The 25,050-nt window shown below is 37.2% G+C and overlaps 1 protein-coding gene across 2 annotated transcripts in view; it reads right to left on the bottom strand.

Annotated features, from left to right (window-relative positions):
• Positions 1 to 25,050, bottom strand: part of LOC115232553 (cadherin-23-like) — a 137,942-nt gene that overhangs the window by 108,414 nt on the left and 4,478 nt on the right. For both annotated transcript variants that reach the window (XM_029802496.2, XM_036512221.1), the window contains exons 2-9: positions 16,554 to 16,603; positions 15,171 to 15,272; positions 13,556 to 13,683; positions 11,459 to 11,551; positions 10,641 to 10,730; positions 7,671 to 7,775; positions 4,714 to 4,857; positions 1,313 to 1,438 (exon numbers count right to left, since the gene is read on the bottom strand). In XM_029802496.2, coding sequence (XP_029658356.1) covers positions 1,313 to 1,438; positions 4,714 to 4,857; positions 7,671 to 7,775; positions 10,641 to 10,730; positions 11,459 to 11,551; positions 13,556 to 13,683; positions 15,171 to 15,272; positions 16,554 to 16,596 — 831 coding nt within the window. In that variant the 5' untranslated portion in view covers positions 16,597 to 16,603. The remainder of the gene's footprint in view (positions 1 to 1,312; positions 1,439 to 4,713; positions 4,858 to 7,670; positions 7,776 to 10,640; positions 10,731 to 11,458; positions 11,552 to 13,555; positions 13,684 to 15,170; positions 15,273 to 16,553; positions 16,604 to 25,050) is intronic.

Consider the following 25,050-nt stretch of genomic DNA (forward strand, 5'->3'; position numbering starts at 1 on the left):
AAGCATGACTTTCGAACATTGGGCTTCATAGAGGCAATGACAAAAGACCAAGACCTCTGGAGATATGCTGTGACTGAGAAGACCCAGCAAGTAAAGTGAGATCACAGCCGTAGCCTACACCAGTGTTGCATAACCAGCCCATTTAAAAAGTACCTTTGTATTGTCAGGTGACATGTCATGCTTGAGGAGACCTATTGAGTCAAGTAAATCAAAATCAAATCAAATCAATTGGAATTTGTAGTTGTGGCTGATGCCAGTGCCGCTTAACTGGATCCCATGCTGGTGGCACACAATAAGCACCATTCATGTGTTGGTCGTTGCCAGTGCCACCTGACCAGCTCCTCGTGCCGGTGACATGTAAAAAGCACCATCCGAATGTGGTCAATGCCAGCCCCCTTGCCCAGTCTGGCTCCTGTGCTGGTGTCACATAAAAAGCACCCGCTATACTCATGGAGTGGTTGGTGTTAAAAAGGGCATCCAGCTGTAGAAACACTGCCAGATCAGACTGGAGAGCCTGGTGCAGCCTCCTGGTTTGCCAGACCCCAGTCAAACCGTCCAACCCATGTCAGCATGGAAAACGGATGTTAAACGATGATGATGATGATTAAGGATAGAGAAGACATTACATTGTCGATGTGACTCAAGATTGCTGACTGGAAAATATTCATTAATGGTTGCATTTTATAAGAATTTGTCTTGAAGATTATAAGAACTGGGACATATTACATAGGAATGTTGAGTTTAAAGCAAGTGTATTACATTACTGGTATTGTCTCAGATGTGACGATTAGAATCATTGTTTTGATGAGTTTCAGAACATTTGTGTTATGCTTCTTAATAGTGACAGGAATCACTCAAAAAAATACTATTTTACCATTATTGAAAAACAGGATGAGCCTCAACTTTAAGATGTCCGCTAAGGCTTTTCCATATTTATTTATTAGTTTGTGTTTTGTTTAAAATAATACATTTCCTGGGGATCATCGTCGTTTTTACATTGACCCAGTTGAAGCGAATTTAGTTGTGGTTATTACTGATGTTGCTATTTAGCTTCAATCCAGAGGGCTATCATCAAATCCACTCTGATTGTGATCAACCCTTCTTTATCATCAGGCATAGTGTGTTTGGGGCTATATTTAATCCGGATGTCATCATGTTCTAAGCAAGACAGAAAGTGCTTCAAAGGAAATATGGCTGTAAAAACCTTCATAATATTTAGATTCCGTTAATAGGATAGAGATTTGAATAAATATGCCAGCAAGCAACTGTCAGTATATTTATTGAGAAGCAAAAAAATCATGTTACGACTTACTTGCTTGGTATTTTCTGTAACAAAGAAAGTATATGGAGCCTGTATGAAAACCGGTTGCATATCTTGTTCATCTTTAACATCAATTAATATGTTGACTGAGGCAGACAAAATCGGATTACCACCATCCTGTACAAATAAAGACAATTAACATTAAGAATGGATGTATAATTAGTTCACTTTGTTTCTGTTGCATCCGATGATATCATTACATTAATGACACAATATTTAGGACTTAAGAATACTTCTAATGCATCAGGCGATATAATATGATATGCCTGAGAAGACCTGTTGAGTCAAGTAAAACTAATATCGTAGCTGGGGACAGTGCCCCCAACTGGTTCCCGTGCTGGTAGCACGTAAAAAGCACTATCCGAATGTGACTGATACCAGGTCTGCCAGACTGGCCCCCATGCCAGTGGTGTGTAAAACGCACCAACTGAACGTAGCCAATACTAGTACCCTCAGATTGGCTCCCATGCCAGTGGCATGTAAAAAGCACCATCCAAACATGGTCAATGCCAGGTTCGCCTGACTGGCTCCTGTGCTAGTGGCACATAAAAAGCACCATCTGAATGTGATCGTTGCCAGGCCTGCCTTACTGGTTTCTGTGCAGGTGGCACGTAAAAAACACCCACTACACTCTCAGAGTGGTTGGCATTAGGAAGGGCATCCAGCTGTAGAAACTCTGCCAGACCAGATTGGAACCTCGTGCAGCCGCTGGCTCTCCAGACCTCAGTTAAACCTTCCAACCCATGCCAGCATGGAAAATGGACGTTCATCGATGATGATGATGATGATATAGAAAATGAGAAATTTACTTGCTCCGACTAAGGCCAACTACAAAGCTGGGTATGTGATAAAAAGCTTGCTCCCAACCACTAGGGTCCAGGTTCAATCCCACAGCGTGGCACCAGGGGCAAGTGTTGTCTACAATAGCCTCAGGCTGGCCAAAGCCTCGAGTGGCTCTCGTAAATAGAAACTGGAAAAAGCCTGTTGTGTGTGTGCGCACGCACACATGTGGATGTGCGTGTCTGTGTTTGTCATTGTCCACTCTCACCGCTTGACAACCAGCATTGATAAATTTTCATGTTCGTAACTTAGTGGTTCAGCCAGAGATACCAATGGAATAAGTACCCGGCTTTAGAAAAAATAAGCAATGGGGTCGGTTCATTCGACTAAAAACTCTTCAAGGCTGTGCCCCAACATGGCCACAGTTTAATGACTGAAACAGGTAAGGAGATAGAAAAGATAATTGCCTGGCATAAAACACACCAAAACAGAATTCATACGATTGAGCTTATCTTTCTCAGTCTAGCAAAAGAAATCAGGTGTAAATATCTGTTTGAAAGCTTTCAAACCAGGTGTCAGGCTTTGAAAATCAAATTCAGGTATGATGGACAAAATGACGTAGTTTTTTGTTTTTTTTTTATTTGAAATTTCCAACTGAGCCGGAGAGAGGCAATAAAAATCTAGAAACTCTTTAAGGAAAGCAGGAGGTCATTTCAAGACATTAATTTCACAAAATAAATTTATACCCTTGGAGGGAATTTGAGCTTTGTCAACAGACAGGTTGTCAGCTATAGTCAAATTCGAGACTATTTAATTTGTGAAACCCTACAAACATCATACTTACTCCTAAGCATCTAAATCAATCGTGAAATTATTTCTTAATTTCTTGAAATTGTCTCTCCTCGTCTCCACTAACAATCTGCTATATTTTTTTTTTTCTCCAGCAGAGAAATTTCCATTGATTTTTTTGTTTTTTGTGTGTTTGTTTCGTTACTTTTTTTATTCGTCTTTTACTATATTGCACTTGAGATATCTTTATAACATCTATGTCATTTCTTTTCAATCCATTTGATTTATTTTAATTTTGAATCTCACTGTCAGCCTTTCATATCTAAGAATTTTAACCTTGGCTCTTAGCATTAACCATTCATTATTTCATCAGAATTTCTCAAGGTTATGCCATATGATGACTATATCACAAATCGAATAAGCTTTTTTTTTTTTTTGTCAAATTTAATGTCAAAATTTATAAAGTCAAACATTAAATATGTACATTCAGAATGCATAGGAAAATTATTAAAAATTTGTGCCTGGACATATTTAGACATCAAAATAGTTTTGTCATGTTATATAATAATAATAATAATAATAATAATAATAATTGTGTACAGTACTCAGGTGCACTACAACTCATCTAAAGTGTATATATAATCAGGTGTAGTTTCGACGGATTTCGGGAAGCATGAGGGCCTTAAAGGATGCAGTGTCATGGCAGTCAACAACTGATGCAGGCAGTTTATTCCACGCTTCAGCAACCCTGAGCGTGAAAAAATGTTTCCGAAAGTCATGGGAGCTGTGCTGTTTTCTGACTTTGTAGGCATGTCCACGTGTGTTAGACACATGGAGATCAAAAAGGTGTTCAGTGTTGTTGTTGGTGAGGTGGTTGATAACCTTGTGGGTATTTACCAAGTCCGTCGCAAGACGCCGGAGCTTCAGTGAATCCATGCCCAGGGAAACAAGGCGCTCAGAATATGGTAGGTGTCTGATGGAGGGTATGCGTTTGGTTGCACGTCTCTGGACAGATTCCAGGAGGTCAATGTTCTGAGCAAGATAGGGATTCCAAACTGATGATGCGAATTCCAAGTGTGGTCGTACCATAGCTGTATACAGTTTTAAATAGATGGCTGGAGAGCGGCTAACAAAAGTCTTGCTGAGTGATGCCAAGACACCCTCGGCCTTCTTGACAATTTTAGAGATATGCTTTGTCCAACGCAAATCACTGCTGACAGTGATGCCTAGGTCACGCTCGCAAGAGGATTTCTTGATATCAGTGTTGTGGAGGGAGTATGTGGACGCAGGGTTTTTTCTCCCAAAATGCATGGTGGTACACTTGTCCACAGCCAGTTTCAGTTGCCAGTCTGTGATCCATTGCTGCATTGTGTCTAGGTCTGATTGCAGGAAAGAGTTGTAGACATCAGGATCAGTCCTCTTGATTTCAAGGTACAACTTGATGTCGTCTGCATATTTCAATACTGTGGCATTCTTTAAATTGGCATCTATGTCATTAATGTATGCCACAAACAGGAGGGGACCAAGGACAGATCCCTGTGGTACACCCGATGACATCTCATATGGTGTAGAGTGCTGTCCTAGAACTGTGACTACCTCCTTTCGGCTGAGGATGAAGGATTTCAACCAAACAAATGTCAACACAAACAAATCGTTTCGAAATTTAGTGTTTTAGACGTAAAGTACAACGCCAATGATAAGAGAGCAATCCATTTTCAACCACAGCATACCCACCATAGCAATACTCGGCAAAGCTATGGGACACACTTTTCTATTTAAAATTAAAATACCTTATTCATTTCAGGTGAAAAATTTAAACTTACTGTTGCCAATATTGTCATGATATAAGACGGTGCACTTTCATAATCAAGGGATTTTTGGACAACTACCTCCCCAAAGTATTTACCCTCAAGGGAGTTTGGTTCACGTTTCGTTGTTATTGAAAAGTGGTCACAAGCAAGTGATGCCTGAAAAAAGAACCAGATATATTAAACGAAATAATATTCTTTAAAAATAATGTTATATAATCAAGAATTATAAATACAACATCGACAAATATACAATCTAAGAATAATATTCTGCTCATGGTCTCTTATTTGTAAAATGTTCAAAGTCTAATCACATTTGTAAAACCAAAGTCAAAATGATTTCACACGAGAATATTGACGCTGATAGGATCTGAACTCAGCCATACACGTCTACTATCTTCGCCGGAAAACCAATAAGTTTTGAATCTATAGTAAGAAGTTACAAATCCGATGTCCTGGTTCTTTAGTGTTCGTCCAACCAATTAATCCACTCAATTCCAAGCGAAGCTAATCCACTCAACTCGTTTCTTTGCAATTAAGAAGTCAGCTGTTTTTCAGAAATGGGGTCATAGTCAATTGAATATATCAATTTATATTATTATATTATTATAACAAGTAGATCAATTTATATTATTTATATTATTATAACAAGTAGATCAATTTATATTATTTATATTATTATAACAAGTAGATCAATTTATATCTATATATTACAGAAACTTGAAAACTGCAAAGTAAAGTTGTGTAGCAATAACCATTTTAGCCATTTTGAAATGTGGCGCGAATTGGCAATATGACGTAATGTCGTATTGCCGAAGAAATATCATTTTCGTTTTTTTCCATTGGTTAATATAACTGCTCATATAAAGATTCTAGAAGTTTCGAAAAGAATATCTGTCATGGATTTCAATTCTTTTTAGTCAAGTTGAGCAGTTATAAAAACCCTGGATTTTGGAAGATATTTCAGTGTTCGTTGGTAGTCACATAACTCCACGTCACTCACTCTTTTGAGACATCGGTAAATTTTTATGCCATGTCTAAGTTAATCACAAATCTAATTTGATTTGTTGGTTAACGTATTAGACAGAAAGAAGAATTTAGCTAAGGAATTTATAGTCGTTTTTCTCCACGACAAAGTTATCTTTCTTACTGTAAAAAAATATAAAATGTTATATTTATATAATAAAAATAATTAAAAGGAAATGTTTCTCTTCACGTTTGTTTTTCAACTGAGCATAGATAAATATGCATTTCTGTAATCTTTGATTTATGTTTCTTATAGCGGTTTAAAGGACACGATTAAAATATTCAACATACATGTCATAATATAGCGTTCCATGCGTATATGTCTATATGACGTTATAACTGTAGTTAGGGGTTTTAGGTATAATGATAACACTTGAGTATAAGTGACGTTGAATCATTATATTCTCCCTTACTCAGAGAAAAGACAAAATAAATAATATAACCTAAAAGAAAGCTTAAGGTAGAATAAACCAAAAACTGCCGTAGGAAAGTTGTATAAACTCAGAATAAACATCTACCGTACAGCATCCACTTGAACTCATTGTAGTATAATATCCTCTCCAATAACCAACTAAAATTTGCGTTATTATATGTGGCTAGTTCGTTAATCTCCTTATAAGTCGAGTTGCATTCCCGTTTCGATTTATCCCGCACCCATATTTACTCATCCTTCGACTGGAAATACATAAACGTAATATTCTCTTCATTTTAGCATTAGAATGAGAATCCATCTTAGGGTTTGGGAAGCGAACGCTTATTAGCAAAGGTTGGTGTTTCAGATGAAACTTTTGAATATCACTGGTTGAGAACGAAATGGTAATAAAATCAATCGAATGTATTGTCTTTCATGTTTGAGTCAGCCACCAATAACTCACTTGAGTTATTTTCCTTAGCTCACTCTTTCTAATTACATGAATTCTGTGGAACAAAATGTTTTGCAACATTTTTTTTTTTCTTTTTACAAGAAAACTCTGTCCATTGATGAAAGTAGATTGAGAAGACCCAGGAATATATCGACAAATGACGAATGCAACAACGCATTGCAACGGTGCATGCCATCCACACCTCACCTTACCTGACGGTGAATTCAGTCTACAACGTGTTTTCTTGACATGTTTGAAGCCAGTTTTTAAATCCATTTGAAACACTGACGCATTTGAAAAATTCGTGAACTTCATTCCATCTCCACCTCGAAACCAACAATGAATAGCATCTTTGTTTGTACATGTTTACATCTTGGTGATAGGAATTGTTGAAATGGTTCAGACAGAACAACAGTTTATGAGAGGCTGTCTTGGTCAATAATACCAAAACAGCATCAAAGATACAGAACAGAATCAATGTCACTTCGACACAACAGACATCATCCATATCATAATGTTCAGATTTACAAAAATCTACGTTAGGTGGGCTGAAACAGGCTATACCAGATTAACGAAGATTTTGCAAAAATACATTGTCCTTGAGTAATCTTTATATCCAACTAAACATGGATGTCTTGTTAGAGTACTGAATACCCTGTGTTTATTAGCCTTTAGATATCCTCTCATATACACATTTGGCACATAAAAGCAAACATAGATCATAGAGAATCTTCTGCCATGGGCACTGGTGTTCTAACAAGACATGGATATAAAGATTACTTTCTGGTAATTAATACAGCTTCTGTTGCTAGTAATTAACTTTTAATAAGCCTTCTGACTTTGTTTTATTTCATTATTTAAATACTGAAAAATTTCATAAAAATTTCTCATTATTAAGTTGGTCTTTGTTAACCCTTCCCTGTATTGATGAAACTCGATTGGATGATTGGTTGGATGAAACTCGACAGGATTTCCAAAAATTTTTTTAAATTGTCTGCTAACTTACAGGTACTTGAAGCATTAAAAAAGACTCATCACAGTAGTATCTTATTTTCAAAGTCAACACAAAAACATTGCACTTGCCTGGGTACCCGTTCGACCACAAACGAGGTCAATTTCAGCATTCACTCCAGAATCAATATCCTCAACAAACAGTTGATTGAAAATGGTTGTTCCAACCTTCACCAACTGTTAAAGAGAAGTTGTTGGCTTAAAAAAATGGCATCAGAACGTCTACACAATTCAAAACATCGAAAGATATATATGCTTTAGGAAAGAAGTCGGAATGAAGAGTTTAAATGATACCATGTTCACTCGTATACATGTGCGCACACAAAAGCAGACACACATACATACATACATCGTTTAAATTTGTTTACGGGAAACGTTTTGAATATGCAAGTAAAGCTCCTATTCCATTATGCCAGCCACACTCTAATGATGCTGCCTGGGTGAACAGTTTTGGGGGTTGCATTGATATCCACGAATACTATGGATTACATTCTAATCATCCCAGGAATACAAACTATGATCATGAGACATGTGATTTGTGGAAACGCACGTAGTTAGAACCTACAAATACACTCACATATAAGTAATTTTATATCACTCCATTTAGAATTAGAAATTTATGAATATATATATAGAGATAGATAAATTTTATTCAATAGGAGGAACTGATAAGCCTTGTTAGTACAGTCCTACATAGTTTTACATATAGAGACATCTATTCACGCACAAATAATATTGCTATAGAAATATACGCAATATTCATTCTATAATTGCACGTCGTTAATGTATATTAAGAGCCCCTTTGATCACGAGGGACCATGATTGCACCTAGAAAGTTCTCCTCCGAGGCATGAAGTTGTTTGTGGAAGACCAGCAGTCGCCCATGCATGCCAATCTCACCTCTTCACACCCCTGATGTTGTCCAAGGAAAAGGGAAAGGCTGACACAGCTTGGTACCGAGTGAACTGGAGCAACGTGACATAAAGTGTCTTGCTCAAGAACACAACATGGGAATCGAACTCACAACCGTACAGTTGTAAGTCCAACGCTCTAACCACTGAGCCATGTGCCTTCACTAAAGGTATATGCATATTAATAAATAATGACAAATATATCTACACTATAACTGTACCCACTAATACTCTTAATATTAGGTATTATCATATTAAATGTGTGTATTCACGCATGCATGCATGTACAGGGTGTCAAAAAATGTATATACATTTTAACAGCTTTTAATTTCTTTTTAGACTTAAGCCAACAGAAATAATTAGGAGTCAGACAAAGTTTTGAACAAGGGAAATTTGTCCTAGGGAGCTAATGGAAGCTGGGAAATGCATTCCAAAGGCAAAGACATTTCGGTGGGGGGGGGGGTCAGACAGATCTATCTACGTAACTTAACATCATTCAAATCAGATAAATGTTTGAATTCAGATATCCAGAAAAAATTTCCCAAAAGTCCACAAACATTGATAAGGGATCTTTTCCTTTTGAACGCCACATTTCAAAACAATTTCTAGTTAACTAAACACTTTTAAACTTCGTATACTGGTAGAATGTGTTTATAAAACATAATTTTTTCTTGGCTTTATTGAGAAAATTCTATAGTTTGTAAGATATTTCGTTTGAAATTTCGAGCATTTCGGCAATTTTAACCAATCGCTGACCTCCATTTGGGGTGAAAACATTCCATGCTGTATGAATATGTCCCTTGTTTAAGAAACAGATTGGGTTTATTTACATTTGCGAAGAAAAAAAGATACCTTTCCCCCACCCCTAACCCTAAATCTAAAATAGATTGAAATGCAATAGATCGATACTAGGGTTATAATTATGGGTGACAATTTCATACGAAACCGCTACGGAAAATGGGATTTTTTCTAGCGGTGTCTAGCGTTCAAAAGGAAAAGATCCTTGATAAGCCCTAAAAAGCACGAAAATATACTAGAAAGGCATTTCCAGAATTCAAGAAAATCGGCGATCTTACAGTACAAGTACCATAACAGCCAATTATAAACCCACGTGGGTTTGTTTACATTTCTGAAGAAAAAAGAAAACCCTTTTCCTCCACCCCTAACCCTAACACAAACCATAACCGTAACCCTAACCCTCCATATAAAAAAAAAAAACTTTACGGAGAGTGACGATCTTCTTGTTCAAATGTAAACAAACACACGTAGCAATTATGGTACTTGTACCGTAAGATCGCCAGAAAATCTATGCAGCATGTAAATCGTGAGATAGACATTTAAAAATATTATTTTGAAGCGGTGTCATAAGAAAAGTTACCTTCCAATGATAGTCCATGCTCGGATGGTTCTGGGCCGAAGAGTGGTCTTTGGCAAGATGTGTGGAAGATCCACACTTTCCAACAAAAATTGTTTGGAGTGATGAGTCTACATTAAAATTAAGTGGCCCGGTTACCACCTCAATTGCACCTACTGGCAACTTTAGAATGTGCAAACTACGTGTTAATCTATCGGGAGTTACAGTATGGACTGATTTGATCATCAAAACGATTGATTAGATCATTCTTTTTTGACAGTGACTGGTCTCATTTACTTGAACCGACTGCAACATCTGTCCTGCTATGCTTTCAAAAGGACTTTGAAGATTTGAAGTCTATTTCCAACATGAAAATAAGGGACCCACAATGAGATTTTGTTAACAGGTGGATTGAACGAAGAGGACCAGTAAAACACCCTCTGTGTTTACCAGACCTCAGTTCATTAAACTTTTTTATAGGAATACTTAAAAGATATGGTTTACTGTAAAAACAAAACTGGCAACATTTAATGAATTGAGGGTATGCATTGAACGGGAATGTGCACAAATACCAAACGAAATGTTTCTTGGTGTTTGCGATTCCGTTGCTTTTTGTTATCAGCAAGGCCTGGACAAGAACGATCATCAGTTTGAAAAAATGCGTTCGTAAAATATTAAATTTTGTAAATTAAATCTATTTTAAGAAACACTGACTTCATAATCATTCAATGTGTGTATGTGTGTATAATGACGATGAAAGGCTGTAGAGATACTTACTTCAGAAACTGCCGTTTTGTAAGGAAGACCTTCGAATTTCGGAGGATTATCGTTAACATCTTTAACGTAAATGACTAATGTTTTTTTATTCTACAAACAATAGAATGGGAAAGCATTATTTCATGTGAAAATTAACAGAAAGTGAACATTCGATTATAACAAAGATATGTTTACGACAGCATATTGCTTGGCAATTGTGGCCCGGTGAATTATCGGGTCATTGCTTTGCCCTTAAGAATTTCGTATGGGTCAATACCTCTCTCTAAATGACATTATAGAATTAGATTTCCGCTCTTAACTATAAAGACACTATCGTTAATTATTAAACTTTCCCTACTTACTATAGCAATATTCCCATTAGGACTTACTAACTTCCAGCTGTCAGCCTGTTTCCAAGCATTCTACTTCGATTCACTTTGTTGGAATTCTAACACTTCGAAGCTTTCAATTATTTTTTTCTGTCTTTCTAGATAAATTAACGTCTGAAAGTAAAGAAATTGTCCTTTGGACTTAACTTTATCACAAGTCAATTAAAAACCGATGAATTCTATAGTACTCCAACAACAGAGAGGCTGTGTGCATCGGGGTACACAAAGTCAGCATTTATAGTCACTCGAATCAAAGTAACGAACATTGGCCATGAACACGTTAGAGTAAATGTTTAAAAGCGTCGGTCGTTCACTTATAAGAATGCTTTTAAGAATAACATAATTCTTCATGATAGAACGGAAGTGCAATGAAAGCTGGCGGATCTCAAAACGAAAAGATCCAAGCTGGCTGCTTCAAAAACGTGTCATACAAGAATACTTCATACTAACCTGATTGGGTTCCTGGTCACCGTTGTTTTTTTCGGTAGCAATAAATATTACTGTCAAGAGGTTTTCATTTTGACCGGGGTTCTTTATATCAAGCTGTCAACAGAAATGATAAGTTTGCCAATTATAAATTGATATGGTAATTATAATTTTAGCTTTATAGCTGACAAAGATATAACTTATATCCTGCTTATAGTTACAGCAGCTTCAAGAGGTTCGCGATGGCTATTAGGTTATTGATAGTTTTACAGGATTACGAGGCACAAGCTTTCATTTAGATAGACTGCTAAGGCTATCACAAGTCCACATCCAGATCAGTGGTTCTCAACCATTATTTTTACCTATAGACCCTTTTCATTCTTATTTTACTCGGGTAGACCTTCATTGCCATTGGATGCTTAAAAACATACTTTTGTCTTTTTTATATAATTAAATATTATTAGGAATTGTGTAAAATGGCAAGACTTCCTTTTGTCACCACCACCCCCCAAAAAAAAACCTTTATTTATATTTATATTTATCTATTTTTTACAGAAACCCCCGTTTTCGGGTACGAAGATAACGAATCTGAAAAGAAAAAAATGGCAAAAATCGGCATTTCAAAATTCCGATTCTGGGATCGGCACACATGGCGGGAACGTAATCCACCCGTTCCCGTACATTAAATAAGCCTTCAAGCAATCTATCCACATGCTAGAAATAACAGCCAATTCTCATACAAACTCTTTTTCGCACTTATTTTTTCATAAAATTTTTTTACATATACACTTCATATGGTCTAGAAGTCAATGGGGGATAAGTTTCGACAAATATCCCATACTGGCCAGTTTTGTTTCTTGGCGATAAAATTTCAGAGAAATTTCCCGCAGTAAAAACAGGTATTATAAAAAAGTTAAAATGAAAAGTTATTGCCAGGAACTTGGGCTCCTAGCCAAACAAATGTGTTGCCCATTTGTAAAACTATACTGAGCAAAATTTACAAAGTGAAGCGGGTCAGAAGATCTCACTCAGAGCACAGGTTTCAGTGCAACAAGAAAAGTTGTAAGAAGTCAGCGAAAACCCAAATACCATTTTGGAAAGGAACTTGGTTTGGCCATAGCAATTTGTCTGGCAAAAAGTTAAAATTAAGTGTTCAGTTTTGTTTTTTTTCAACTGAATATGTTGGAAATTTCCAAAGTGTTTTTTATTTTTTCCCCTACAAAATGAAACTTGAAAGGGCATTTACAAAAAATATGAGTACTGAAATGACAGCCAAATCTCCAACAGACTCTCTTGACACCCACCCACATATGTGATACACATACAACATGAATTCGTTGAAAATTTCAAAGAAAGTTCATGTTACATATCATTGGAATTTAAGGGAATAAACCTCAAAATTATGTTTTCAACATTGTATTCTGGGATCCTTGTATTCCATTTCGAAATTTCACACTGTGACAGAAAATAAAACAATATGAGTGCGCATGCACCATACCTGAAAAGGAAATCAGTTGACCCAACAAAACAAAAAAATAAATGAACATTTTCCTGTAACTTTCTGCTAAGCAATATTCACGATAAAATAAATTTTGCTCAGTTATAGTTTTACAAGATGGGCAACGCATTTGTTTGGCTAGGGGCCCAAGTTCCTGGCAATAACTTTTTATTTTAACTTTTTTATAATACCACGGGAAATTTCTCTGTAATTTTATCGCCAAGAAACAAAGTCGGCCAGTATGGGATTTTCGTCGAAACTCATTCCCAATTGACTTCTAGGCCATATGAAGCATCAGGGTGGCATCATTTGAAAGCTGTGCATTGTGACCAGCGATGTATAACATCACATGATTGAAGTCATTATAAAAGTGGTTCAGAAAGTCGAGATATTCAACCAAATGTTTTTACTCAGAGAGAACTTTTCCTGTAACCTCCATTTTGGTTCAACCGGAAAAAATCAGTGTCATAGGGGAAGGTCGTTATAGTTAGTAATATGCCTTGCAAATATTGTTGTGACTGTCTTACAATGTCAGTCACAGTTCATCTACAAAATGATTTAATCCAAAATGTCCTCAAACAAGATTATCAAACAGTAAGAAATCACTTCTTGAGTTCACTAACCTCTCTGTCCAGACGTCGTTTCAAATAAACAGTTCCATTTTCATAACAGGCAACAGACTCTCCAATACAGGTATAAGTAATATTTTCACCTTCAGGATCATAGGCATCTAATTGTCCTAATATGGTACCTATAGTGGTTAGAAACATATATATATATGTGTGTGTGTGTGTATCAATTTTTACAAGGAAAAAGGTAATAGTGACTTCGAAGTTTTGATTTGCTCCTCTTCAATTTGCTTGGGTCCGATTTAGTTTTATATAGTTTTCGATAAATTATATTTTTGGGTAGGTGAAGCTATGTAAATGGTAATTGAGTGTGGTGTAAGCAGACTGAGGAAGTGGTTGTGTGGGAATCGGGGATAGGGGAGAAAAGAAAGAAAGTATGAGCTTGAAAAGTGTGGGTTAATTTTAATCAATGTTGGCATTGTTATGGTGAGATTTATTTTGGTTTGATAGATAAAGTTTAGATATTGTTTAGGGTGCAGCCAAGCGTAAAAGTAAAGAAGTAAAGAAATGTGTGAAATTCAGGTCACATCTTTCTTTGTGCAGAAAGTTATTTTGTTGTTTTGGAGTTCACAAAAGAATGCTTGTAGATAAATCATATATATATATACTGGCACGTGAAAAACAACATTCAAGCAAGGGTGTTGCCAGTGCCACCGGACTGGTTCCTCTGCAGGTGACACCTAAAAAACACCATTTGAGTGTGGCCATTGCCAGTACCACCTGACTGGTCCTCGTGCCAGTGGCACGTAAAAGCACCCACTGCACTCTCAGAGTAGTTGGCGTTAGGAAGGGCATCCAGTTGTAAAAACTCTGCCAGATCAGATTGGAGTCTGGTGCAGCCATCTGGCTCACCAGTCCCCAGTCAAACTGTCCAACCCATGCCAGCATGGAAAGCAGACGTTAAATGATGATGATATCTATATATATATATATATATATATATATTTATATGTATGTATGTATCTATGCATGTATGTATATGCATGTATGTATATGTATGTATATATGCTGTGCAGTGCGATCAAATTGCAAAGAGAACTTCTCTCCTTAACCAATCAATGCATGCATGTGCATACACTTAGGTGCATGTATGTGTATTTCTTTATTCTTTTCTTTCACTGGTTTTAGTCAATTAAAATTGGTTAATTACACTCCATTTCCTGATAAGGAACCAGTGGGAATTGGATTACGGCCATGTTAATGCCAAAACACCACCTCAGAAGTTTTAGTTGCTTAAATCAAATTGTATTTAGTCCGGATAGATTTTGTGAGGAAAAACGGCAAAACTAACTCAGATATAAAACAAAGTAACCAATTTGGAACTAAATAAGTCCCAGTGATTCAATGGTTTGTGGAAGTTAAATGCAGATTGCAGCTAGATATGAAAACGGATTTTCAATTTCAGCGCTACACAATACAATATAAATATTACACAACTAATGAACGAATATCAACAAATAAAACTCGTTAAACAACATTTGATTCACTTTGTTTTTGTGACAATTTGTTCAAAACAAACCAATACAAATTATACTAAAATCAAATTTTCTATTGCAAAATGTACAAAATAAATGGCAACCGATATCTCTTATTATTTGAATTGATATACCTAATTTCAAATCTTCAAACAAGCCATCTTCTGTCAGAAGTTTCTTTAAGTAGTTTCTCCATACTGGTGGGTTGTTTGTGTTTTGGCCGAGGGACAAAGTGACTGAAACAGAAAAACAAAAACAAACAAATTTGCAAATATATATCAATGCAATAATATTTTTTTTTACAATGCTCAATACATACATACATACACACATTCATACATACATACATGCATACATACACACACATACACACACGCATACATACATACACACATACACACATAAATAGACAGACAGGCACTCAGGTGCAGAGAAATAAAACCAAATTTCATTAGATTCAATTAGATGAGGATGTGTATTAGATTGCACCTTAACCCTCACCCTAACCATAAATCTAATCTTAACTTTAAGCATCTCTACACCTGCCTTCTCTTCTTTCTGTAGAAAAAAAATGCTTGGGAGGGTCGTGCTTTCTTTCTCATACATTTCAGATTTGCTGTCTTACATCATCTACCTGTCCCCTTTGCTTCTTCCAATATATCTACAATTCATAAATGCCAGTCAATGTTTTCTCTAAATGGCCCGTGTTGTAGGCCTTCTTGCATCTTGGGTCTGAATTACTTCATACTTGTCAAATTCAACCTGGCTGCTTTGGTTGCCTAAACTATTCTAATTCTATCATTAGCATATATCACTATTTCTCATCAGGTTTTCGAAAGGTCAGCATTTCTTTAAAACAGGGGTTCTCAGTCAAATTCCAGGTAACCCTTGCAGGGCCAGAAAAGATTTTGTTGTTAAAATTTATCTGCAATGAATCAGTTATATTTCTACAATATAAAAAACACTTTATTTTTTTTTTATATACAATCCCTAATAATATTTAATTATAAAAAATGTGATAGGATTCTTTAAGCCTGGAAAGGTCCACTAGAGTAAAATAGGAAATGAAAAGGGTCCAAAAGGGTCACTAGGTGAAAAAAAAAATGGTTGAGAAACATTGCTTTAAAAGAACATAAGTCTTCATCAGCTTTTGATCTGTGGAAGAGAAGTTGTCCATTTGCTACAAAATTCGAGATGAGATGATTTTATTTTCTTTGTTGGTATAAAAACATTTGATGAATCCAACTGCGAGCATTAGGTTGTTGTTTGAGATTAATTCAGATTTGTACTCTTTCCTGGATAAATTGTTAATGAAGTATAATTAGGCATATTTAGTAAAAAGCTGATTTAGTAAAAAACACTTGCAGAAGACATTGATTAAAATGTAATACAGATGAAAATAAAATTATCTAATAAGGTAACGAGTCATTATCATTGAAGAATGAAAAAAAGTCTAAAAATGTAGTCAATCAGTTCTAAGATTATATAAAGCATAACTTAAGCGAGAAGAAACTTACTCGAGAGACTTAGAGTCAGCAGCCAAAAGACTTTTCCAGACATGTTTATTCTGCAAAATAAGGACAAAAGAAAACATTGCAGAATGTGCTAGAAATAGAAACCAAAAAATATAATAGTATAATGTACATAGACATACACAGGAAGTCAATAATGAGAGATATCATGGTAATATTCGTTCAGGAATATGGTCATCGACTTCCATTCATGTAACACTGCACACTATGCTTGTCTCTTTGGATGCAAAATTATCTTTTCATTAGGTTTAATTAGGCAGCAAAACTTTAAACAAACATCATTTGCAACCTTTGTTCAGTGAAACGCTTGAATAAATTTGCCAAACTCAAGATTTTAAAATTTCTAGATACATATGCTCAAAATATATGCTGGTACTTCAAGAAATCCAGTACAGTTCTTTGCACAAATAAACTTATATGACTGCAAAACATGGATATATGACTGACGATGCAGCCATCTTTACATATGTATCTATCTGCTTATACATACAGGACACAAATACATATGTATATATGTATGCATGTACATACAAATATATATATATATTGGTATATATATCTATAAAGATATATTATGGGGTGTATGTGTGTATATATATATATATATATATATATATATATATGACCATGGGATTACATCTAGAAAGTTCTCCTCCAAAGTACAAGTCTGAGCAAGGTTGTTTATGGAAGACCTGTAGTTCCTCATGCATACCAGCCTCCCCTCTCCATACCACTGATGTAATCCAAGGTAAAGGCAAAGGGGCTGACACAGCTTAGCACCAGTGACGTCGCAACTTGTTTCTACAGCTGAGTTAACTGGAGCAACGCGAAATAAAGTGTCTTGCTCAAGAACACAACGTACAGCCCAGTCCGGGAATCAAACTCACTACCTCATGATTGTAAGCCCAATGAGCCATGTAGCTTCACTCTGTATGTGTGTGTGTGTGTGTGTGTGTTTGAAAAAGTTAAACTAAAACACTCACACTCTAGAAAAACACTTCTTCCCAAAAATGGTTAGTAACATCCTTATGAAACATTTCATAACATTTTTTATTTAAATATCATCTTTACACATCAAAAACTGTATTAAGTAATTCTCATAGGCTTTCAAATAGACATATACGCATACATATATATGTAGGTATGTATGTATATATATATACAACAATTGCAGCATGGAAGGTGTTTGTAAGCCATTTAAGAAACACACAAAAGCCGTTCGATTCACTTCAACATTTAAGTTTAATTTGTCAAAATATTTTCGTCGCTAAAATCCGCGACCTGTTCACTGACAGTGAACAGGTGAACAGGTCGCGGATTTTGTCAGTGAACAGGTCGCGGATTTTAGCGACGAAAATATTTTGATAAATTAAACTTAAATGTTGAAGTGTATCGAACGGCTTTTGTGTGTTTCATAAATGGCTTACAAACACCTTCCACGCTGCAATTGTTTTCGTTTCAGCACACGATCTCAGATCAAATTACTTGCTATGCGAGTACATCTCCGTAATATATATATATATATATATATGAGACAGGTTTATTTAGCCAGAGGGGAAGCGGATAAGAAAAAATTTGCCAATGTTCTGAGCCGTGAGGATGAAAGACTTGAGGTATTTCGTGTTGCAAGACAGTGTGTGAGAGAGAATCGTGATGTGGTAGGAGAGAAGTGTGTTCGCATGGATGATGGTTCACTTGCGCTAAATGAGAATGCAAAGAGAGAGGTTTAGAGATGCCACTATGAAAGGTTGCTGAATAAAGAAAATGAATGGGATAAAGAGAGTCTGCCGAATGTCAACCCAACAGAGGGACCAGCCATCCGAGTCGAAAATTCTTTGGTAGTTAAAGCAATTAGAAGCATGAAGACAGGGAAAGCCCCAGGCCCATCAGGAATTACTGCAGAGATGCTCAAAATATCTGGCAGTGTCGGCTATAACCTAGTCACCCGTATAGTCAACCAGGTGATACACGAAGGAGTCATACCCAATGACTGGTGTAGCAGCATACTAGTCAACTGCTACAAAGGTAAAGGTGATGCCCTAGATACAAATAATTACAGAGGTATCAAGCTGTTGGATCAGGTAATGAAGGTTACAGAGAGGGTCATAGCCCAACTAATTAGAGAGAGAATTAGTTTAGATGAGATGCAGTTTGGGTTCATGCCAGGGCAAAGCACCACTGATGCTATATTCCTGGTAAGGCAGCTGCAGGAGAAATACCTAGCCAAAGATAAGCCCCTGTACCTGGCTTTCATTGACATGGAGAAAGCCTTTGATAGGGTCCCCCCATCCCTCATCTGGTGGTCAATGAGGAAACTAGGGATAGATGAATGGCTGGTGAGGGCTGTGCAAGCCATGTACAGAGATGCCGTAAGTAAGGTTAGGGTTGGCAACATGTACACAGAAGAATTCAAAGTAGAGGTTGGGGTCCACCAGGGTTCAGTACTCAGCCCCCTCCTATTTATCATAGTCCTCCAGGCAATTACAGAGGAATTCAAGACAGGTTGCCCCTGGGAGCTCCTCTATGCTGACGACCTTGCTCTAATTGCTGAGTCACTATCAGAACTGGAGGAGAAGTTCCAGGTGTGGAAGGAGGGTTTAGAATCGAGGGGCCTTAGAGTCAACCTAGCTAAAACCAAAGTACTAATAAGTAGAAAGGTAGACAATCCACAAATGTCTTCAGGAAGATGGCCCTGCTCGATCTGTAGAAAAAGTGTAGGTAGAAACTCTATAAGATGTACCCAGTGTAAGCTATGGACACATAAGAGGTGCAGCAATGTCAAAGGTAGGCTAACTGGGAAGATAGTTTTTGTATGTGGCAGATGCTCGGGAGCATTGAGCTCCGAAAATCTGCAGAAAACAACTTCCGTCACTTTCCAGGGGGAAAAACTAGAAGTAGTTGATAGCTTCCGTTATCTAGGTGACCAAGTCAGTAGTGGGGGTGGGTGCGCTGAAAGTGTAACTGCTAGAATAAGAATAGCCTGGGCAAAGTTTAGGGAGCTCTTACCTCTGCTGGTGACTAAAGGCCTCTCGCTCAGAGTAAAAGGCAGACTGTATGATGCATGTGTACGAACAGCCATGCTACATGGCAGTGAAACATGGGCCGTGACTGCTGAAGACATGCGTAAGCTCGTGAGGAATGAAGCCAGTATGCTCTGATGGATGTGTAATGTCAGTGTACTTACTCGACAGAGCATTAGTACTTTGAGAGAAATGTTGTACCTAAGAAGCATCAGTTGTGGTGTGCAAGAGAGACGATTGCGCTGGTATGGTCATGTGGCGAGAATGGATGAAGATAGGTGTGTGAGAAAGTGCCAATCCCTAGCAGTTGAGGGAACCCGTGGAAGAGGTAGACCCAGGAAAACCTGGGACGAGGTGGTGAAGCATGACCTTCGAACTTTAGGCCTCACTGAGGAAATGACCAGCGACCGGGACCTTTGGAAATATGCTGTACGTGAGAAGACCAGACAGGACAAGTGAGCCCACCCTACTTATGCATGCCTTTCCTCCCTTGGACACAAAGACCTGTTGAGGCAAGCGAAGTCGATATAGAACCTCATGCCAACCCCCTTTGCTTGCGAAGACATATTGGGGCAAGCGAAATCGAAATCGAAATCGAATTGAACCAGCCAGGTGGTACGTAAAAGCACTATCCGACTCGTGGCCGATGCCAGCGCCGCCTCGACTGGCTTCTGTGCCGGTGGCACGTAAAATACACCAATCCGACCGTGGCCGTTGCCAGCCTCGCCTGGCACCTGTGCAGGTGGCACGTAAAAAGCACCCACTACACTCACGGAGTGGTTGGCGTTAGGAAGGGCATCCAGCTGTAGAAACATTGCCAGATAAGTCTGGAGCCTGGTGCAGCCTTCTGGTTTCCCAGATCCCCGGTCGAACTGTCCAACCCATGCTAGCATGGAGAACGGACGTTAAACGATGATGATGATGATGATATATACATATATATATATATATATATATATATATATATATATATAATATAATATATGAATTAGCGATAAAACCACTATGATGCAACTCAATACTAAATTGAATTTTTCCCTGTAAGTTTGGAGTTATACTCCCTAATATTATATATACATATATATATATATATAGTATGTGACCTCGTCTGTATCACTAGCGATTTTTTTTCCCCTGTCTTCCCTTCTCGGGATCTTTCTTTCTCCTATGTTTCCGACGAAGAGCTCCGCTCGAAACGTCAAACCCTCCTAATCCCCTTCTTTCCTGAGCGTCCAATAATACTTTATTTGTTCCACGTCCTTGCATTGTTGTTTTTTTGTTTTTGTTTTCTTGTTTGGATTAACTTTACATATATATATATATATATATATATATGTATGTATGAATGTATTTTATGTGTATATATATATGTGCATGTATATATATGCATATGTGTGTGTGTGTATGTGTATATATATATATATATATATGTATATATATATATATAAAGCAAATAAGTAACAAGTATTTCAAGGATTTTAGTGCACTGTGGCCATTTCAAGTGGGTCCGTTTAATCAAAGAACGCAAGCATTCAAATGCGTTTCCAACATACAGGATACTCCATTATAATTTTTGAGTAAATACTTCATCAGAACTACAGAATAAAAGAACTACATGCTTGTTGCTATTATTGTAGCAAAATTAACTTAAGGAGGGAGCTGCAGGCCTATAAACAGGTCCGGCAGATGGTGAGAAGGGGATCAACAATGGGTCTTCGCATTCCTGTGCGATCAGGAGACAAAAGAAGCCTCACACCCTCACGGTCAGCAGAGACCAGAGATGTTTACTATTACTGGTGATCAATGAGAGTGATGGCCTTGACCTCGAAAAGAACCAATTCACCTTGTTCTATTTTTAATTACTGATAGAAAAAATAATTATATATGTATATGTATGTATGTATGTGTGTGTGTATATAGGATAAAAATTTTCGAAAAAATTTTTATCAATAGCCAGCATATTAAAAAAATACCTTTAAAGGTTAAATTTTATAAACAACTTATAAACAAGGGCAAAAGAAAAAATTCAAATGCCAAATATGCCGAAATATAGACTTAATCGTCAATAACCATATAATTTATCACTATAAGCATATAATTTTCGAGACGCGTGCTTATAGTGATAAATTATATGGTTATTGATGATCAAGTCTATATTTCGGCATATTTGGCATTGGAATTTTTTTTTTGCCCTTGTTTATAAGTTGTATATATATATATATATATATATATATATATATATATATATAATAATGATATTATATTTAATAATATATATATAATATTATTATTTGATTTGCCTAATAGTGGTTTTATCTCTAATTTAATATAATATATATATATATATTATATATATATATATATTATATATTATATATTTACTGATGTTTACATCATTGAACTTTTGAATTTTTCTTTCCTTTTTATAAATTTTGCTGGGGTTTACAGTTTTTGTAATTATGCAGTTTGTATATATTAACAGGTGTTTACTTCCTTAATTTTTATTGTGCATTTAATTGTGTTACTGCAATAAAAGGTATGTTTACACATTCAAGTAGTCAGGGAGAATAGAAAGGTAAAATTTTCACAGAAAATTGTAGATATTATTATTATTATTATTTATTGTCTTTGCACAGCTTCTAACACTGGAGATGTACTACAGTGCCAGCTGTTCACTACCAATGAACTCAGGTAACATCCCTTATTTTTCAAGCACCATCCAGAGTATTCAAGTGGTTCCAAACAGTGCTGTTTTCTACAAGTGCTCCACCCTTATTGCAGCCCCTATTTGTTCCGCGTACTATCAAGGTCTTTACTCACTGTTTCCAGGGCTCCGACAATTATTGGTACTACTACCAGCTTTTTCAGCAGCCACAACTGCTTAACCTCCCAAGCTAACCTGTCATATCTATTGACTTTTCTTTCTTCCTTATCGCATACCTTGTTGTCAGCTGGACATGCTAGATCTATGATCCAGCATTGTTTTCTTTTTTTCTCAATTAGTGTTTCTGTGTCTTTGGCTGCTGTCAGCTCAGAGCAATTATCATCATCATCATCATAAACCTGGGATGAAGTGGCGAAGCACAATCTTCGAACTTTAGGTCTCACTGAGGAAATGGCTAGAGACAGAGACCTCTGGAAGTATGCTGTGCGCGAGAAGACCCGGCAGGACAAGACCATAACCCGTGGCCTTCTACATGGGATGTAGCCAGCCCACTTATGCATACCTTCCCTTCTTGGGACACAAAACTCTACTTGTGAAGACCTGTTGAGGCAAGTGAGAATCAGAATCGAAATTGATCAATGGAAATTGCAGCCAAGTTACCAGTGCCGGTGGCACGTAAGAGAACCATCCGAATGTGGCCGTTGCCAGCGCCGCCCCGACTGGCCTCGGGCTGGTGGCACATAAAAAGCACCATCCGTTTGTGGCCATTGTCAGCGCCACCCAGACTGGCCTCGTCCCAGTGGCACGTAAAAAGCACCATCCGTTCGTGGCCGTTGCCAGCCTCGCCTGGCCCCCGTGCTGGTGGCACGTAAAAAGCACCATCCGTTCGTAGCCATCTGCCAGACTCGTCTGCACCACCATCTGTTCATGGCCATTGCCAGCGCCGCCCCGACTGGCCTCGTGCCGGTGGCACGTAAAAAGCACCATCCATTCGTGGCCATTGCCAGCCTCGCCTGGCCCCCGTGCCGGTGGCACGTAAAAAGCACCATCCGTCCATGGCCGTTTGCCAGCTCCGTCTGGCACCTGTGCGGGTGGCACATAAAAAGCACCCACTATACTCATGGAGTGGTTGGCGTCAGGAAGGGCATCCAGCCATAGAAACACTGCCAGATCAGACTGGGCCTGATGCAGCCTTCTGGCTTCACAGACCCCAGTTGGACCGTCCAACCCATGCTAGCATGGAAAGCGGACGCTAAATGATGATGATGATGATGATGATTATTATTATATGTTTGACTTTTACTTTGTATTTGTACAAGTTGACTCCAAGTCTCAGCCAGGGACCTCAACAGACAACAAGTTAGAAGTTCAAGTCGGTATTATGCCTAGGGTGTCAAATATTTAGTTTTGCACAAAGTATTGTTCTAGAGAATGTTTAAGAAAACATAAGAAAATTATGAGGCTTTTTTTTTTATTTGAGATTACATAAACAATATTTTATGTAGGTTATGGGCAATTCCCATGAGCCCTATCTTTTTAATTTTGGCCATTTTCGGGTTTCCTGGTATATGAGCTAGTTAGGAATCAGCCCCTTTTGCTATCATTCCGAGGGCACCCATGACAACAGGTATTGCTTTAGTCTTGAGGTTCCACATTTTGCCAATTTCTATTTGAAGATCTTTATTATTCTGTTGTGTCTGCTTCAACACATGAACTCATATAAAGAATCTTGCAAACCAAATCCAAAAGCGAAATCTTTATTATTGTTATTGTTATTATTATTAAGGCAACGAACTGGCAGAAATGTTAGCATGCTGGGCAAAGCGCTTAGCAGTATTTTGTCTGTCTTTATATTCAGAATTCAAATGCTGCCAGGGTTGACTTTGCCTTTCATCCTTTCAGGGCCAATAAATTAAGTACCAGTGGAACACTGGGGTCAATGTAATCAACTATTCTCCTCCTTGCAAAATTTCAGGCCTTGTCCTTTAGTAGATAGAATTATTATTATTATTATTACTATTATTATTATTATTATTATTATTGAGTGAGAGTGCAACGTAAGCCATCAAAGTGACTCTGGAGTACAAATATACATAGGCCAATATACCCATCATGACGATGCACATATCGTCAGCCATTAAGAGACATACTCGACTGGTTATGGTCAAACAACTGACAAGCAAATCTATGATACTGAGTAGAATATTTTCTGGAGCCCATGTTTTATACCAAGACAAAGCAATGTACACGATAACAATTTCAATCGTTAAGATCAGAAACCATGAGAACCACTGTCTGATACTGCATCAGGGTATTTTTATTATTATTATTATCATTACTATTATTATTATTATTATTATCATCATTACCAATGACAAATTAAGTCCGGTGAATAAATTATTTTTAACTATGAATCGATTCATTCATTTGTTTACTTCAAAGGCATACATATTTCTTTTGCATCTGTTCACCTGATACACACACAAACCATTACAGTCCAATGGTGGTTGTTTTGTAACAGGTTTTTAGCTGTACAAAGCCTTGTATATATAATCTTTCTATGTCAGATTTTGGGTGGTGCATATTATTGCAGTAAAGGCTTTGTTAATTGTCAGGAGACAAGTTATTGGTCTGTGATTTTGTGGGTTTGCTGTTTCAGTGGATTTGGGAATTAGGGTACCCAAACATGGTGTTTGGGTACAGAGATGGACTGATGTTGATTGAATCATAATGTGGCGAGTGTGTTTACACGTGCTGTACAAGCAATGCTAAATTTGTAGAGTTCAATGAGGACATC

This window comes from Octopus sinensis, linkage group LG2 (genome assembly GCF_006345805.1).
Source record: "Octopus sinensis linkage group LG2, ASM634580v1, whole genome shotgun sequence".
Lineage (NCBI taxonomy): Eukaryota > Metazoa > Mollusca > Cephalopoda > Octopoda > Octopodidae > Octopus > Octopus sinensis.